This window comes from Cetorhinus maximus, chromosome 31, assembly GCF_964194155.1.
Source record: "Cetorhinus maximus chromosome 31, sCetMax3.hap1.1, whole genome shotgun sequence".
Taxonomy (NCBI): Eukaryota; Metazoa; Chordata; class Chondrichthyes; order Lamniformes; family Cetorhinidae; genus Cetorhinus; species Cetorhinus maximus.
The window spans coordinates 335,374-354,608 of NC_135909.1; the positions used below are offsets into that span (position 1 = coordinate 335,374).

A 19,235-nucleotide genomic window follows, 5' to 3' on the forward strand; every position below is an offset into this window, starting at 1 on the left:
TATCTTAATTTTAATAAAAAAGAATGTCAGATTCAGTCATCTGAAAGTACCGGTATTTTGGATTCATGCAGTCTCAATTGCCTACGTTTCTGACTTGCACTCAATCCTGCTCTTACTTTAATTGAAGGTAATGGTTGCGTTTGGTGCCTTGGGAGCTATGTGCTCAGATCAGTCTGAGTGAATTCAGACTAGATGGTGCAGCATTCCTTCATTTCAATTTTTTGTCTTTCCACTTTCAGTTTTTGCACCTGTTATACATTATTATTTGCAGGTTAGCATACCTCTCACTACCTTATCTCACAGAATCAGAACATTGTTCCCAAACCCTTCACAAGATTCCCTGTCTGAGCCATCTAACCAAAACCTAACGAAGAAATGAAATGTAACATAGCCACACCATCAGTGAAACCTTTCCCCACAGGAGACTATTCTCCTGCTGGTATCTATTTAAAATGCCATCTGGGGCCTCATTCAAATACTAAGCTGCTCAGCATATGACAGTATTGAGAAGATCATAGCAGCCACCTCCTTTGGGAGGTTTTTCATTCTATAATAACACCATCCACTTCCATAGTGCTTAGATTAACTGAACATTGAAATTCAGATGAACAGAGTCATTATCTGAGTTCCTCAGACCTGAAGAGCACAAGTTTTAGAATTTAACCCTTGCCTCTGTGCTTATGAAGCTAAAATATTCTTCTGCAACTGAAAAAACAAGTGTACTGTGATCATAAGAAAACACAAATGCTGGAAAGCTTCAATATAAAGAGAAGCTGCTGGATGAATGAAATACATTGGTCAGTATCTGAAAGAGAAAAGGCAGTACAAAGTTTTGAGTAGTGACTCTGCCCAGACTTTTAGGAAGGAAGGAAGGGGTGAATAACTCTTGCAGGTTGAGGGTCAAGGATTACTATGGTTACAAAAAAGCAGCTCTTGTTTAGTATTTTAAGAACAGTGTTTTTAAGTGAGGAAAGAAGTGAAAAGACCTCAATAATATATCTCTCTCAGGTTGTGAAAAGGAGTGAGAAAGACACATGATGAGTAAACCCACTCCAAAAGAAATTTACGTCCTACAGTTTTAAACTTGAATGGAGCTGATTTTCATGCAGGCCAGGTTTCAGCTAAGCACTATTTTTTTATTGTACGATTAACACCAGAATTGCACAGCCTGAGGCAGGGGTGCGTGGCTGCCATTAACAGCTGTGTTAACACTGTTAACTGGCTATTGGCTTTGAGGTGATTAACTGTGGCAAGTTGTGAGGATGGATTGTTGCGCTGATGTGCTCACTGCCTTTTAGAATTCACAGAAAGAAAATCCAAATTAGTAAAGTGACACATTTTTTTGGGAGGCCTGGGAAGTATAGCAAATTTTATTCCCGTGGTAATGAAGGTTGATTGTGTTTGGAATTGAAAGAAATGTTTAGAACAACATTAAAAAACATCACTTGAAACTTCAATTTACTCCTCCTCCTCAGCAAAAGTTTTATTTTTGACCTCTTGGAGATCTCCCTGCTTCACTTTCCATTTTCTGAACATAGAGAACTGCTGTCGATGCTGATTTTGATCCAGCTTGATGATACTTCCCCCTTCTCCCTGGAGAAAGTGTTTGATGATTTCTCCTTATGCCACAGTTGCACTTGGGAACTTGCACCGTGGGAATCATTGTTGCAAACATCAAACCTTTTGGGTCTTCCTTTACTCCTTCCATCTCCAGGTTTTAAAAATGCAAGCTTGGTACCACCAAATTATTGTTTCCAAATTAACCTCAGCTTTTTTTCTATTCTGTACCGAGTCTTCTTTTATCCTCTTAATCTTGTACAAACATTAAGGTGAGGGATATTAGTGCTGTGGACTGAAACATTTCCTAATTTAAACAACCTGTATCATCATCAAATATTCCCATGTCGGATGCATTAAAGGGTAATGCTCCGTCTGCTTTGTTCCAACGACAATTCTCAGTCTCAACCTCATCACCTTCTGCATCAGTATATTTTCTATTTCCAACACCAGCCATACTCTGGCGCTGTCGAGCAAGATTGCCAATCATTGATGAATTAGGGTATATTTTGTGCTGTAGCCCACTAGGAAGTCGATTAAGATTGCTCAATGTGCACAGAGGACCTGTACAGTTAGCAAACAAATGAGGTTTCTATTCAAGCAGTTTGGGGAGGATTAGAAGCCAGATCCCAGGAACAGGCCAGCATGTAATCCAGCATGCCACCAAGTTCCCTTAGCACAAGCCTTTTACAATAATTTCTCAGAACAAAACTGCCTGATGGAGTTCGACGGATTATCAATGCTCCTATTACCCTGACTGTAACTACAAGAGGGTTAAAAGGGACTTCCACTGCTGAATTGGCAATAGATTGAATAGAGTGGCCTTCCAGTGGTAGAGTTAGGTATAGGTGGGGCCATGACCTTCCCAGTCATTTTGACATCTGAAAATGTGGCTTTGGAGGGCTTCCTTTTGCTCCCAGAAAATTCTGCCAACTGTCCTCAGCCTTTTGGTCTGTTCAGGTATCAGCTAGGCCTTCAAATTAATTTTGTCGACATTTCCCAGTTACCAGCTTTGTTCCCTTCCCGCCAAAGGTCAAATTTGAAATTGGATCTCCTCCCAACCCCACCCATAGTCAGCTAAACTTAGCTCTGCCACTGTGGCCGCCTATACAGTTTTGAACAAGTGTGTACACATGTTCCGCACCTCTGCCCTCACCCCTTCCCCTCCCTCCCAGAACCATGATAGAGCCCCCCTTGTCCTCACTTTACACCCCATCAGCCTCTGCATTCAAAGGATCATCCTCCTCCATTTCCACCAACTCCAGCATGATGCCACCACCAAACAGCTTCCCCTCACCCCGCCGTCAGCATTCCATAGGGACCATTCCCTCCGTGACACCCTGGTCCACTCCTCCAGCACCCCCAACTCCTCATCCCCTTCCCACGGCACCTTCCCATGCAATCGCAGAATGTGCAACACCTGCCCATTTACCTCCTCCCTCCTCACAGTCCAAGGGCCCAAACACTCCTTTCAGGTGAAGCAGCACTTCACGTGCACTTCCTTTAATTTGTTCTACTGTATTCATCGCTCCCAATGTGGTCTCCTCTACATTGGGGAGACTAAATGCAGACTGGGTGACCGCTTTGCGGAACACCTTCGCTCAGTCTGCAAGCATGACCCAGACCTTCCTGTCACTTGCCATTTCAACATACCATTCTGCCCTCATGCCCACATGCCTGTCCTTGACCCACTGCGATGTTCTAGTGAAGCCCAACGCAAACTGGAGGAATAGCACCTCATCTTCCGATTAGGCACTTTACAGCCTTTTGGACTTAACATTTGAGTTCAACAACTTCAGACCATGAACTCTCTCCTCTATTTCTACTCCTTTTTAAATCCAATTTTTATATATTTTTTATTTTTAACTTCTATTTTGATTTCTATTCTTATTTATTTTCATTTTTATTTTATATTTATTTATTCATTTTTTTAAAACCCTTTTTCCCCAAACCCCACCCCCACAGGGCCATCTGTCACTTGTTTCTATGTTGCGCTTTCACAGAACACTCACCCTTGTACTCCTATTAACACATTCTGCCACTATCAGCACCTTCTTTAGCCCTTACCACTACCATTAACACTCCCTTTGTCTTGTGTCCATGACATCTTTGTCAATCTCTCCTTAGTCCCATCTATCCCTGACCTTCTATCTTGCTTTACCTGCTGCACCCCCTTTTTAACAGTATAAAATCCATCATATTTCTACATCTCTTTAGCTCTGAAGAAAAGCCGTAAGGACTTGAAACGTTAACTCTGTTTCTCTCTCCACAGATGCTGCCAGACCTGCTGAGTTTTTCCAGCATTTTCTGTTTTTATTATGGTACAGTTTTGAGGGCTGTCTCTTGGTAATTTTATTATTTGAAAACCAAACAGGGATTTCTGATTTTTGTTGTATTCGGTTTTAAAAAAAATCTACATACATATGCAAATGGCCATGACTTACAGAAGAGGGCAGATTGTTTTTAATATACCATTTCTATCAGATTTGAAACTGATTAGAAGCTGGCAGCTGGGACTGAGAAAGATATAATTTTAGCAGGTTGCATGCCACAAAAGCTGGTAAGGTGTCCCACCCAGGAGACAGGAAGAAAAAATATATATGTATATCTACGTTAGCCTGGTTCCTTTATAACTTTTTTCTCTGTTTTTCAAAATGGACAATTGCTGGGCTGATAAAATAGCTGCAGCTGATCACATGCTGGTTTCTGGAAGACTCAAAGCTGTTCCAAGGGACAAAGGCTACTTCATCATCCTGGACCGTGACTTGTATAAATATTCCAGCCAAGTCAACACAAAGGATTCATAGATGATAAGTCTGCACCAGCCAGCTATGGACAAAGGACAAATTTGTGACTCCTAATCTCCAATGTTGTGCTGATGGCCCCACCGTTACCTGCTCCAGAACACAATGGGTTTCAACCAGGTGCCTCATTAGCTGAATAGCTCAACCTGAAACCACCCTGTCACATGACTGGGACTTAAGCTGTTTGAATTCCTTTAATTATACAGCTCTTGAATTTTATCTTTAGTCCCAGTTTGACCTCAGAAGAGAAGCAGGACTCCAGACAAGCATAAGACCATAAGAAGTAGGAGTAGAAGTTGGCCACCTGGCCCATCAAGTTTGCTCCATCATTCAATGAGATCATGGCTGATCTGATAATCCTCAACTCCACTTTCCTGCCTTGTCCCCATAGCCCTCAATTCCCTTACTGATTAAATATCTGTCTATCTCAGCCTTGAATATACTTAATGACCCAGACTCTACAGCTCTCTGTGGTAAAGAATTCCACAGATTGGATACCCTCTGAGAGAAGAAATTCCTCCTCATCTCTGTTTTAAATAGGTGACCTCTTACTCTGAGATTATGCCCTCTGGTCCTAGACTCTCCCACAAGGGGAAACAACCTCTCAGCATCTACCCTGTCAAGCCCCCTAAGAATCCTATACGTTTCAATAAGGTCGTCTCTCATTCTTCTAAACTCCAATGAGTACAGGCCCAACCTACTCAGCCTCTCCTCACAAGAAAATCCCTCCATACCTGGGATCAACCTAGTGAACCTTCTCTGGACTGCCTCCAATGCCAGTATATCTTACCTTAGACAATAGGACCAAAATTGTTCACAGTATTCTAGGTGTAGTCTAATTATTGCCGTGTACAGTTTTAGCAAGACGTCCCTATTTTTATACTCCATTCTCTTTGAAATTAAGGCCAACATTCCATTTGCCTTCCCTATTACCTGTTGAACTTGTATATTAGCTTTTTGGGATTCATGCACCTGGATTCCCAAATCCCTCTGTGCATCAGACTTCTGCAGTCTTTCTCCATTTAAATCATTTAAATAATATTCAGCTCTTCTATTCTTCCTACCAAAGTGCATAACCTCACATTTTCCTACATTATATTCCATCTGCCAAGTTTTTGCCCACTCACTTAACCTGTCTATATCTCTCTGTAGACTCCTTGTGTCATCCTCACCATTTGCCCTCCCACCTATTTTTGTGTCATCCGCATACTTGGCAATAGTACATTCACTTCCCTCATCTAAGTCATTAATATATATTGTAAATAATTGAGGGCCCAGCACTAATCCCTGTGGTACTCCACTAGTTACAAGTTGCCATCCCAAAAATGCCCCCCTTATCCCAACTGTCTGTCTTCTATTAGTTAGCTAATCTGCCATCCATGCTAATATACTACTCCCAACACCATGGGCTCTTAGCCGGCCTCTCTCTACCATTTTACCATCCAACACGTAGCAGAAAGAGCTCTATCCCAGGTGGAGTGCCTGGCCCTCATCTACAATATAAACTGTGGACCATTGGAACTTCTGGATCTGTGCCTTCAAGATTAATTCACCGTGGAAGTCCTCGTTTCTGGAAAGTCAGATTGCCTGCAACAATTTCAGCCTGCTAATTGCTGAAGGAATATGCCACTGGGCTTTTGACTCTGGACTCATGTGAAACCATAACTCTTATTTTTATCGTGGTCTTTCCCTGTACCCCGTTTTTTCCCTTATCCCTCTTTTATTGTATGAGTGCAAAAAGGTGCAGATGTTGCGAAACTCCTTTCCCGCATTTTGTGTGTGTGTAAAATAAACCAACCCTCTTATTTTACCTTATCTCGAGTTTGCTGTGGGGTTATTAATAGAGGATTGGATAACTCCAAAATTGAAGGGTTGGGGAAAATACGAAATACCATTAATAAAGGGGGAAATCAGAAATCAAAAACACCTTCTGTTTAAGGATGGGTAGTGCGAGGAAAAATCAGGGCTGTTCAAATTAAGCATACTGCGGTCTGTAACAAAGTTGACAGGGAGAAAAATAATTACTCAGTATTGGAACCTAGAAAGTTGTTTTGATTATTAGACTCTCAAAAACTGGAAGTAAATTCCCCTTAGCTAGTTGGCAAATCTTCCCAGCCCTAAATTGGATAGTTTTCTTTCCTTCACCATGAATGACATCAAGCACTCCCAGGTGTACATACCATCTTCCTGCTTTTCCCCAGCCTCAGAGAAGCAAAAGGCCTGAATGCTAATGAGTGTTCCCCCTCAGGAAGAAATAACAAAACAATCTTGAATAAAACTAACATAATTGCAGTAAAGAATGAGTGTGTAGTGATAAATAAAATAAAGGATGGAAGGTGCCACGTTCATCTTACTGTGTAGTCACTGGTCACGGGTAAATGGTAGTCTGTGTAGACAGTGTATAATATATGACATTACAAAGTGTGTGTGAGCTTAGCATGAAGCGATTGCTTCAGATAGATTAATTGTTAATCCTTGGGTGCGTATTTCTGCTCAGGATAAGTTACGAGAAAGGTTGGGATAATTTTCACTTTCAGAACTGCTGTTGGATCATACTAAGGATGATAATTCTTTTAATACCCAAAATTATATGTTAGAATTATAGAGATGAGCTTTAATGGCTCTTCATTATCCCTGAGCTTACTTAGACTTGTAATTCACCAGTTTTTCTTTTAATTTGCACCTTCTTGCTCCCCATCTCTCTTGAAAGCATAATTCCACAGCTGCTCTCTAACTCTGTCGTGTGAGGTGGTGGCATTGTGGTATTGCCACTTTGTCACACAGAGACCTAAGGTAATCCTCCGGGGACCTGGGTTTGAATCCCACCATGACAGATGTTGAAATTTGAATTCAATAAAAATCTGGAATTAAAAACCTGATGATGACCATGAAACCATTGCCGATTGTCATAAAAACCCATCTGGGAAGGAAATCTGCCATCCTTACCTGGTCTGGCCTACATGTGACTCCAGCCTCACAGCAACGTGGTTGATTCTTAAGCGCCCTCTGAACAAGGGATGGGCAATAAATGCTGGCCTAGCCAGCGATGCCCAGATCCCATGAACAAATAAAAAAAAAGATCCCTGAGAAGGGGAAACACCACAAAAGCAAATGAACATTGTGAGCCTAATCAAATGAAATGTAATGTGTGTGGATTGCAGCAATTGTGCATCACAGGAAACTGTAGCCTAGATTTTCTGATTGGATCTGCCTGTCTAATAGTGGTAAATCAGTCAGACCTAACCATACAATTAGGTTGAATTCTGTGACACCATATCTTCACCCAGATGTCCCCCCTGTCCCATAATTTCCAGTGGCTACAGGAAGCACCTGCTCATTTCTGGATAGTTTTTTTTTGCTGTTACCAAATACTTTGACTTTTGTTTTTGCATCATTTGCTGTGGGGCTGCACAGTTTCATGCAAGACCTAATCAGTTTCCCTTTGGCGATTCCCTGTGTGCTTGATTTCTGAAATTTCTGTTAATTTTATCTTTGATTCAAGGCTCTAATATTTTCCTGATCACAAGCTGCAAGTCTGGTTTACAGCTCACCTGGCTTATTAGGTTGCAATCACCCTTAAGAGTTTTTTTTCAAGCTGTCACTAGGGGCGTGAGTAAGATCAGTCAATAAGCTGTACACAGATGCATTAAACAATCCACAGAGGTATTGCTTGCTAGAATAAGTAATTTCATCTTCATCCCCATTGACAATTGGTGGCAGCATGATGGGACACTGCAGTTTTACCAATTACCAGGATTCCTTAGCCCAGGGAGTTTTAGATTGCATCCATGTGCCTCCTGGCTCAATATCAACAGGAATGTTCAACTTGTTTGTGACAGCAATGCTGCAGTTTGCAGGTCAATGCTCGCCTCCCCGGGTGTAGTCACATTTTTAGACAATCCACTGTCCTAATACTCTCTCACCCTGAAGCAAAAGTGCATGGAAGGATCTGAATGAAGAATAATTCCAGGGACGGCTTGGCCATCTCCAGAAACAGTGCTGCCTCATAAGTAGCAAAGCAATTAAAGCACACAAGAATGAGGTCATTGTAAATGTCAGGTATGATTTGCTGTTGTGCATCCTTAGAAAGTGTGTAGCTAACTTCTCTTACCATGCCTGACCTGACAAAGTTGTTAAACTTCTTTCTGCACCACCTAGTCATTCGTGTAGTTGTTGTGCTGGCACTGATTGCCCTGGTCACATGTTTCCATTTCCTGCTGAGAGGCTCTGGGCCCTCCTGCAGGTCTGCCAGGCATCTTCACTGAATTTAAGTGTCAGTAAAGACAATTCTGGTGATATCTGCTTCCTTAAAGCTACTACAGGGCCTTTAAATTCTACAACCACACGCTGTTTCTTGTCTCTCAGTCGGCAAGCTTCCAGTCAGATGTTTTTGATGCCTGGATCTTATTGCCTGGGGGTGGAAAATAGCAAGCTGCTAATGGGTCAGTGGGGAGCAAACTGTTTTGCAGGACTGTATGAAAGCAGGCAGCAGGGTGCTTCAGCTTCTAAGTCTGGTGCTGGCCAGCAAGCTACTCAATGTTTATACTGCCATTGGAAGTGGGGTGAAGCTACCTCTGTTTTGACCTGTGCTGCCTCTGATGGTGTGAGTGCTGCTTTGTGTACATTTGCAAAAGTGTGCATACAAATTGTTTGAATGAGGGAGACTTTGTGCGTCAGAATAGCCCATTTAAAGGCTGCAGGTGTATCTCAGAATTACACTAATAACCAATTAACAGCTTGTTGCTTCCCTTAAAGATGTTGCAGGTGCTCCCATTAATGGGCAATTAACAGTTTACCAGTGTGCTGAGATGTCACATTAACAGGAAAACTAAAGTGTCTATGACAGCATGTCTGCCTATGTGACATGTGACTTTAAAACTGGGACATTACATGTTCTATACGTATGTTCTCCCTCTATGTATAGCTAAGTGGAGCAATTTACAGTACAAGAAATCTACAGCAAAAGAGGCATCTGTACTTAATGCACCAAATGACATGGCCTTAAACACGCAATCATGTTCCCAATTCTCTCAATTGCAGTTTGCTCTCCATTTCTCACTTTCTCCAGGGGAACTTCTTTCTCTGCTTCAAATGGTGCTATACAAATGCAAGCCGTTGTTACTTCAGTACCACATTGGTGTGTCCCATTCAAGTTCCCTCGTAGGCTAAAACCCACAATCTTATCATGCACGGAAATAGTACCAGGGATTGAACTAAGCTTTTGTTATCTGGTTATATAACAAAATATCAAGACTTTGAACGACATTTTGCAGCAGAAAAGAGAATTTGGATTGATGCGTGGCATCACCATGTATGATCCAAACTAAGGAATTTCCCCAGTGCCTTGAACAAACACTTGTGCAGTACATGCATATAAAACAGTGGTCTCTGACCAGACAGCATTCACAGTGCTCAATAGCTTTTAAGGCAAAGGGAAAAAAATAATTGACAGCTCCTAACAGCAAGTTGTTCAATATGTGATAATATTTTTATCGATGCACCATCTATTCATCAAAGATATATTAGATTACTGACCATTCATTATTATTTTCATTCATTCCTGTATGCTTTAATCAAATTTAGAAAAAATACAATCAAATAGGTATATTGTGTTAATTTACAAATGGAATGGATCAGATTTTCCCCCGCATAAACCACATCATGCTCTTCACGAGCTTAGTGACCTTATGGCTGATCACAGACAGAAGTTAAGTGGCTTGTCTTCCTGAAACTGTCTCTCTCTCTCTCTCTCAGTCTCTTCCAAGTCTGTAAATGTTCTGTCCTCTATCTCTGTTTTGTGATGCAGAGACAAAGAAGCTACTGCTGTGGAGAAGCAGGGGGAACTGCTTTTGTGTTAATGACCAAGCAGGATGCTGGGTAGAGTTCGGTTCCTGTTCAAAGGGAAGGGAATAAAACAGAAGGGGCTCTTGAAGATTTAAGGAATGGAAAGTCACCAAGGCGTGCCTTGCTGGTGATAATTGTATCCAGGAAAACACAGGCTGAATGGAACGATTGTCGAACGGCACTGGAAGTTTCAACTTGTTGAAGTGGGGAAAAGTGAATCTTCGCTGGCGAGCTGGGAGTGACTGGGATGGTTCCTGTAATGCGACATATCTGCCAGAAGCGTGGTATTGCGTAAAAGTGTTTCATAAGATATTTTTCAGTTGTGTTAATGAGTGAATACGAAAGTTACCTTTTTCTTTAGTTTGCTGTATTACAGTGATCATGGGGGATTTCAATATGCAGGTAGACTGGGAAAATCAGGTTGGTAGTGGATCCCAAGGAAAGGAATTTGTGGAATGTCTACGAGATGGCTTTTTGGAGCAGCTTGTGGTGGAGCCCACTAGGGAACAGGCAATTCTAGATTTAGTGATGTGTAATGAGGCAGATTTGATAAGGGAGCTTAAGGTGAAGGAATCCTTAGGAGGAAGTGACCACAATATGATAGAATTTACCCTGCAATTTGAAAGGAAAAAGCTGGAATCAGGTGTAACGGTATTACAGTTGAATAAAGGCAACTACAGAGGCATGAGGGAGGAGCTGGCCAGAATTGACTGGGAGATGAGCCTAGCAGGAAAGACAGTGGAACAGCAATGGCAGGTGTTTCTGGGAGTAATTTGGGAGACACAGCAAAAATTTATCCCTAGGAAGAAGAAGCATACTAAAGGGAGGACGAGGCAACCATGGCTGACAAGGGAAGTCAGGGACAGCATAAAAGCTAAAGAGAAAGCATACAATGCGGCGAAGAGCAGTGGGAAACCAGGGGATTGGGAAGCCTACAAAGACCAACAGAGGACAACTAAAAAAGAAATAAGGAGGGAGAAGATTAAATATGAGGGTAAACTAGCCAGTAATATAAAAGAAGATTGCAAGAGTTTTTTAGATATATAAAGGGTAAGAGAGAGGCAAAAGTGGACATTGGGCCGCTGGAAAGTGACGCTGGAGAAGTAGTAGTGGGGAACAAAGAAATGGCGGAGGAACTGAATAGGTACTTTGTGTCAGTCTTCACGGTGGAAGACACGAGTAACATCCCCAAAGTTCAAGAGAGTCGGGGGGCAGAGGTGAGTATGGTGGCCATTAACAAGGAGAAGGTGCTAGGAAAACTGAAAGGTCTGAAGTTGGATAAATCACCTGGACCAGATGGATTACACCCCAGAGTTCTGAAGGAGATAGCTGAAGAAATAGTGGAGGCATTAGTGGTGATCTTTCAGGAATCACTGGAGTCAGGGAGGGTCCCAGAGGACTGGAAAATCGCTAATGTAACCCCCCTGTTTAAGAAGGGAGTGAGGCAAAAGATGGGAAATTACAGGCCGATTAGCCTGACCTCGGTCATTGTAAGATTTTAGAGTCAATTATTAAGGATGAGATTTCAGAATACTTGGAAGTGCATGGTAAAATCGGGCAAAGTCAGCATGGTTTTATCAAGGGGAGGTCATGCCTGACAAATCTGTTAGAATTCTTTGAGGAGGTAACGAGTAGGTTAGATAAAGGAGAGACAATTGATGTTATCTACTTGGACTTTCAGAAGGCCTTTGACAAGGTGCCGCACAGGAGGCTCCTCAGTAAGATAAGAGCCCATGGTGTTAGAGGCAAGGTACTAGCATGGATAGAAGATTGGCTGTCTGGCAGGAGGCAGAGAGTGGGGATAAGGGGGTCCTTCTCAGGATGGCGGCCGGTGACTAGTGGAGTTCCGCAGGGGTCAGTGTTGGGACCACAACTTTTCACTTTATACATTAATGATCTGGATGAAGGAACTGAGGGCATCCTGGCTAAGTTTGCAGATGACATAAAGATAGGTGGAGGGACAGGTAGTATTGAGGAGGCGGGGAGGCTGCAGAAGGATTTGGACAGGTTAGGAGAAAGGGCAAAGAAGTGGCAGATGGAATACAACGTGGGTAAGTGTGAGGTCATGCACTTTGGTAGGAAGAATAGAGGCATGGACTATTTTCTAAATTGGGAGAGAATTCAGAAATCTGGAGTGCAAAGGGACTTGGGAGTCCTAGTCCAGGATTCTCTTAAGGTTAACTTGCAGGTTGAGTCAGTAGTTAGGAAGGCAAATGCAATGTTGGCATTTATTACGAGAGGACTAGAATATAAAAGCAGGGATGTGCTGCTGAGGCTTTATAAGGCTCTGGTCAGACCACATTTAGAATATTGTGAGCAATTTTGGGCCCCGTATCTCAGGAAGGATGTGCTGGCCCTGGAGGGGGTCCAGAGGAGGTTCATGAGAATGATCCCAGGAATGAAAGGCTTAACATATGAGGAACATTTGCGGACTCTGGGTCTATACTCGTTGGAGTTTAGAAGGATGAGGGGGGATCTGATTGAAACTTACAGAATACTGAAAGGCCTGGATAGAGTGGACGTGGGGAAGATGTTTCCATTAGTAGGAGAGACTAGGACCCGAGGGCACAGCCTCAGAGTAAAAGGAAGACCTTTTAGAAGAGAGATGAGGAGAAACTTCTTTAGCCAGAGAGTGGTGAATCTATGGAATTCATTGCCACAGAAGGCTGTGGAGGCCAGGTCATTGAGTGTATTTAAGACGGAGATAGATAGGTTCTTGATTGGTAAGGGGATCAAAGGTTACGGGGAGAAGGTGGGAAAATGGGGTTGAGAAACTTATCAGCCATGATTGAATGGCAGAGCAGACTCGGGCCGAATGGCCTAATTTCTGCTCCTATGTCTTATGATCTTATTAGTTGCCTATTAATTAATATTTGATCTATTTTGATTTCAGTTTATTACAGTAAAATTCTTAAAAAGTGAAATCTTGTCCCCTGGTTTATTTCTGTTGCTGTTTAGGAAACTCATCTGTTTTTAAAGATATCTGTCTGTGAGGATTGTTGTAAGGTTGTTTGGTGTCTCACTAAGAGGTATGGGGGCTTGTATGGTTGAACATAAATTGTTTGTTGGTAACCCATGACTCCATACATATCCAAGGTACTGCTTGTTTAGGAAATTGACCTGTTTTTAACGTGAACCTGTCTCCACGGGGATTGTAACAGTGGTATTGCTGATTGTATGAACTGAAGGAACCTTCTTGCATTTGGCGATATTGGGCCTTCAAAAGCTGAACCATTGTAATACAACTTGACTTTGGTTTCATTCTTGCTTTAAACCAATCTGCAAGACAACTAGTGACAGACTAGGTTTGAAGAGCTGAAGAGAAAACAAGCTGTTCTATCCCAACTGAGAGCACTGAGGCAGTATATTTACGAATAGCATTGTGGCTATGTCAGAAACCCACACTGGAGTCCGATCCACTGTGAAGCTGAAACTTGAACTCGCAGTATGTGGGTAGTTCTGCTGAGAATTTATTGCTGCGGTAACTGGCCTGGGACCACAAAATGTCAATCCAGTTGAGTTCAGCAATATTAAATATCTCCATGCTGGTGTGGCTGCTGTGATCTTACTTTAACCTCTCGCATCTACAATGGCCTTAGCTCCTTTCACAGCCTGCTAGCCCTCTCTAAAAGGCTTGTCTTTGACAGACAGCTACAAGCTGTGATTAACAAGAGTAAGAAATGGCAATAATTGTAGAGACTGTACTCTATATTTTTGAGAAAGCTACATTCCAGATTAGTCTATACCATTATCAGAAACATCATGGGCAGAAATTTCCCCCTGTCAGAGGGGTTGTATGGGGGCTGACAGGTGCGAACCCGATTGGTGCCTCCCGATCGGGGCTGCGCCGCCATTTTACGTGGGCGGGCCAATTAAGGCCCGCCCAGTGTGACGCTTGCCCAGAAGCGCAGAGCACTCCCTGTGCGGGCAGGGGGGGAATTCCTGAGTCGGGGCCTGCGCTCTTTCGTGCATGTGCGCGAAAGAGCGCAGAAATCTCCCTGAGGCACCTCAGGGAGATTTGTTTAAGTTTTTAACATCCAAATAAAGAAATTAAAAACTTTAAAAACATGTCCCCTCATGTGACAGTGTCACATGAGCTGGTACACATCAATGAATTTTTAAAAAAAAATTTTATTTTATTTTTCAACACTTCATGAAACCTCATCCCGCCCGTGGATGAGGTTCCATGAAAAATGTGAAGGCTGCCAGGGCTCCTCGCCTGCCAGCCAACCTTAAGGTTGGACGGGCAGTTCATTTAATTATTTCAATTAGTTTTTAACGGGCCTTAATAGGCCACTGACAGTTTGATGCATGCGCAGCCGACTCAGCTGCGTGCCTGCCAAACTGAAAATCTAAATGACGCACGGTGAAGTCACGACACCCGCCTGACGTCACCACACGTCATTTTACATGTCGGTGAGCGGGCCCCGCCCCCACTCGCTGACCCAAAAATTCTACCCCATGTGTAAAGCTGAAGGACTGTGTAGGGCTCATGTCAATTTAAATTGCCTGTCTCTGCGACATTGGTTGGCTTGAAAATTCAATGTCCTCACAGTAGGTTCCCACAGAACTAACTTTATTTATTAGCCCTGGAACCAGAAATGACATGAATCCTTGTCAGACTTGGCGCTGAAGTTTTCTGATGCGCACAAGAGACCTGACAAATGTCACTGATCAGGAGTGACAGTCACCTCTGTGTTTAAATATCCAACGTATTTTGATGTGTCACTCTTCAACACAGTTTTGCATGCTTAACCATATTGCTGATTACAAAAATTACCCTGACATTTCTCTCGTGTTGACATCACTGCAAGTGAGCTCTCTGCATTTGATCCTCAAAGGTGTTTGCTTTCAATTTTTTGGATGTAACTCCCAACAGTAGAGATAAAAGGAAAATACAAAAGACATTCAAGAATTTGGAACAGTGCAGAGAAAAGCCGTAAGGATGATCAACAGTTTTTGGGGTCTCAGTTATTAGGAATGACTGAGGAAATTGGGTTTATCAGCCTTGGAACAAGATATCCGTGGTGATCTTGTAGAGGCACATAAGATAGCTAACTGAAAGGTAGAAATAAATTTGGACTATTAGTTTAAATTAAATTGCAAGAGTAGAGTAAGTGGACACAGGTTTAAACCAGTAAAAGCGTATACATACTTATTAGGACCTATGCTCAGAGTGGAAGATAAACATCAACGTAAACTATCCCACTTCCCCATTGTAATTTCCATGCAACTGTCCATTGACAGGACAGCTGAAAAGGCAATCCATGGACAAGAATGCATGTCTTGGCTCTGTACAAAGAAACTGATCTGTCAGATATTTTTAGCAGACCAAGAAGTTTCACTGGAATTTTTTGTGTAAAATTGATTTACCAAGGCTTCTAAGATGACTGAAGTTCAGCAAAGAGCCTGTGTCACATCTGTGCTGATGTATGGAGCTGGAACTTGGGATTGCGAAGATGAGAGTAGATTAAGTACTCGAAGGAATGCAGACGGAATCAGGAAGGAAGATTGTGTTTCAAATATAGAAGTGTGGATTAGACTTAAATAGCTACTTGTAAGCAACATGAATGAAAACACTTCATTTGTCTGGTCATGTGTAGGGTGCCAAAGAAAAGCTGGCAGAGCGAAGCACTGTATGGGTTCAAAGGAGCGAAAAAGAAGGAAAAGTTTGTGCAACTTTGTAAATTGAGACTGGACTTGCTGATTTGCTAAGCATGTTTATAGACTTTAAAAATTTAGGTTGATGCTCCCATACAGTATTGAAGGAGTGCAGCACTGTCAGAGGAACCGTCTTTTGGATGAAACATTAAAACTAAGGCCCCATTTCTCCAACACAAACACTCCTTTCAGGTGAAGCAGCACTTCACTTGCACCTCCTTCAATTTGGTCTATTGCATTTGCCGCTTCCAGTGCGGTCTCCTCTACATTGGGGAGACCAACGCAGGCCGCGTGACCGCTTTGCGGAACACCTCCGCTCTGTCCGCAAACATGACCCAGACCTCCTTGTCACTTGCCATTTCAATGCACCATGCTCTCATGCCCACATGTCCATCCTTGGCCTGCTGCAATGTTCCAGTGAAGCCCAACGCAAACTAGAGGAATAGCACCTCATCTTCCGATTAGACACTTTACAGCTTTCCGGACTTAACATTGAGTTCAACAACTTCAGACCATCCTCCTCTATCTTCACCCTTTTTTAAACCCCTTTTTCAAACTTGATTTTTATTTTTTATCCACTTAGTTTTATTTTTATTAATTTATTCATTGTTTTATCCCTTTTTTATCCCCCCTTTTTATCCCATTTTCTTTCCTTTTTCCCCACCACTGTCCCCTTCCCCCACCCCACCCCTAAAAGGGCCACCAGTTCCTTGTTCCATGTTCTTTCACAGAGTGCTTACCCTTGTTCTACTATTATCACGTCCTGCTTTCTTACCTTTATGCCACTATCAGCACCTTCTTAAGCCACTACCATTACCACTCCCTTTGTCCTTTTGTTCATGACATCTTTGTCAGTCTCTCCTTTGCCCCCATCTATTGCTGGCCTTCTATCCAGCTTCACCTGCTCCACCCCCCTTAAACAGTATAAATTTCATCACATTTCTACTTCTCTTTAGCTCTGAAGAAGTGTCATATGGACTCGAAACGTTAACTTTGTTTCTCTCTCCACTGATGCTGTCAGACCTAGTGAGTTTTTCCAGCATTTTCTGTTTCTGTTTCAGATTTCCAGCATCCGCAGTATTTTGCTTTTACCCCGTTTCTCTAAGGTGGACGTAAAAGGTTTAGTGGCACTCGAAGAACAGTAGGAAAGTTAGCAACATCACAAAACAGGTTTTCTGGTCACCTTCTGCTGTTTGTGCACAAATTGGCTGCCATTTCCAACATTACAATAATGATTACACTTCTAAAGTACTCCATGGTTTATAAAACACTTCGGGAAGTCCTGACGTTGTGAAAGACAAGTCTTTCTTTATATGAAAATAACAATCTTCAGCAGGAGGAAAAGATCAATTGATTCATTGAACCTCTCACTTTTACCGAGACCATTCCAACCTTCCCACGTTACCCCTCAGCTCCATTTGTCCCTGTGTCTCTGGAAGTACATCAGATTGCTACTTGGGCCCATTTACACTGGCCATCTAGAACGACAAACTCAGAAGCACATTGTTGATGCTCGTGGGAGCGTCCCACCATTTGACAGTGTCCTGTGGTGGGACCGCTGCACCAATGCACAAAACTGCTTTTAGACATCTGATTGTGTCACTCTTTGTTAACCACTGGGACAGTGGGGTGGGGGCATGGTTTCCTTCATTGACAAATTTAAGTCAACAAGTAAATGTGAGAGTTAGCTACTTCAAAAGGCTGATTGTACAAAATGGTGCTCCCAGCCTGAGTCCTCACCCACTGGGAGCGTGTATAAAGAAACTAGGATTGTGCTTCCCGTGATTTTGCACCTGGGGCTATTCATTTGCAGGATGAGCCTTCATGGGTCTACGTTTTTGATTAAAATTAGTGAGTGGATGAAACTGTAGCCTGAGGAGGTTTGTGACAATGTTGCATGGTAGTTTGTAGTCAGATGTTCTTTCCGTCCAAACTGGAAAGCACCTACTTCAAAAATATTTCATTGATTGTAAAGTGCTTCGGCATGTCTGGAGATTGGAATTGGCAAGATATAAATGCAAGTTTTCTTTTACCTAGTATGGTACATAATTGAAAGTTCTTCAGAGTACTTGAATTCTATTTACTGGGAAATGGTTTAGCCCAATGAAAATTTATGCATTGGAATTCAGTGATTAGATCCAATGTGTTTATCATAATTTGAATTCGGGCTTCAGCCTGTGTTTATGGATACTGTATGTTGAAATGTGCCAAGGCTAAGATGAATATGTTAACTCACTTTTCCCTCTTCTCCTTTGCAGCAAATTGTTCACTGGTGGGAGGTGGAGGAGGTGAGTATTTTGGATTTGATCTTTATACTGCCTACTGCAGCAGAATAATTTTACTTGCACCTACCTCAAAGGGAAAATTCAGACAACTTGAACTGTAAAAGAATAGTCATGAAATGGAACCATTCAGTCACGTACGTGAATTTGTATGTGTCCATTGAAGTCCAAATTTTTAAGCCCTTGAATTGTATTAAAAATTATTCTGTGTAAAATTGATGTGAAGATTCCCTTTAGAAGCTAAAAGCTCAGCACTGGTAAAAGCTCAGCACCACTATGTGAGAATGGATGATTTTTTAATATTTTGGGGAATATTGTGTTATTCTGTAAAGAAGGTGTGTGTGTGCGTGTGTGATTTAATTAAGCTGGGCAGGAGATTGATAGGAGTCAGGTTGTCTGGGAGGTTTAAAACATGAAAAAGATCGAGTTGTTAAGTTTGAGATACAAGTAAATAGTTTAGATGTAACATTTGCATTTTTAGATAAGTTGAGAGTTGAATATCAAAGGGGAGTCAGAGGTAACGAGAAACATGTTTGCATCTTGCAGGAGTTCCATAGGTAAATAGTAGTGGGGATATATTTTGTTGACTCAAAAGCAAAGACAAGATAGAGATATAAAGATTTTATATGGGAAGGATTTGAGTTTCAGAGAGGTGTGAGAACAATGGAACCGGAGATGAAAAGGGAAAAAGATACTTCAGAGTTACTGTGGATAGCTGGAGGAGTGGTTTGAGCTGTTGAGATATGGGAGCTGAACTAGGAGCTGTTAGCTCTGGGCTGGGAGAGGATGCAGTTTGAATCAACCATCCAGTCAAGCCAGAAAAGTCTTGGGCTACAACAAGCAGTTTTATTCTGAAGTGGATTCCACCGCAGAGTAGATGAGGGTAGAGGTCATGTGGTATACCTTTATTGAAGTTGAGGAGTTTGCCTTGTGTAATATCACTGGATTTCTTTTATAGTTAACATCAATAAGGGAGTGTTGCCTGAAGGTGTTTATTTGTGAGTTTGACCAAGTCTTTTTGGGAATGTTTTGTAAGACTGACCTTAATTGCGTAACTGTAATGTTGTGTGCTTAAGTTTTCTTTTAT

At 42.1% G+C, this 19,235-nt stretch overlaps 2 protein-coding genes and 1 long non-coding RNA gene across 5 annotated transcripts in view; 2 read left to right on the plus strand and 1 right to left on the minus strand.

Annotated features, from left to right (window-relative positions):
- LOC144670183 (uncharacterized) overlaps positions 1-6,176 on the plus strand; it is a 193,081-nt gene extending 186,905 nt beyond the window's left edge. The window contains exon 2 of the long non-coding RNA XR_013573839.1: positions 4,246-6,176. This is a non-coding gene — a long non-coding RNA (uncharacterized LOC144670183). The remainder of the gene's footprint in view (positions 1-4,245) is intronic.
- Positions 1-19,235, plus strand: part of LOC144670180 (ADP-ribose glycohydrolase MACROD1-like) — an 886,999-nt gene that overhangs the window by 257,414 nt on the left and 610,350 nt on the right. For 2 of the 3 annotated variants that reach the window (XR_013573837.1, XM_078532655.1), the window contains exon 4: positions 18,125-18,154. The exons of the other annotated variant lie outside the window; for it this stretch is intronic. Coding sequence is in view for 1 of the 2 variants with exons in the window: in XM_078532655.1 (XP_078388781.1) it covers positions 18,125-18,154 (30 nt within the window). In the remaining variant the exon portion in view is untranslated. The remainder of the gene's footprint in view (positions 1-18,124; positions 18,155-19,235) is intronic. 3 annotated transcript variants of the gene reach the window in all.
- LOC144670178 (leucine-rich repeat transmembrane protein FLRT1-like) overlaps positions 1-19,235 on the minus strand; it is a 274,775-nt gene that overhangs the window by 210,953 nt on the left and 44,587 nt on the right. The window lies entirely within an intron of this gene.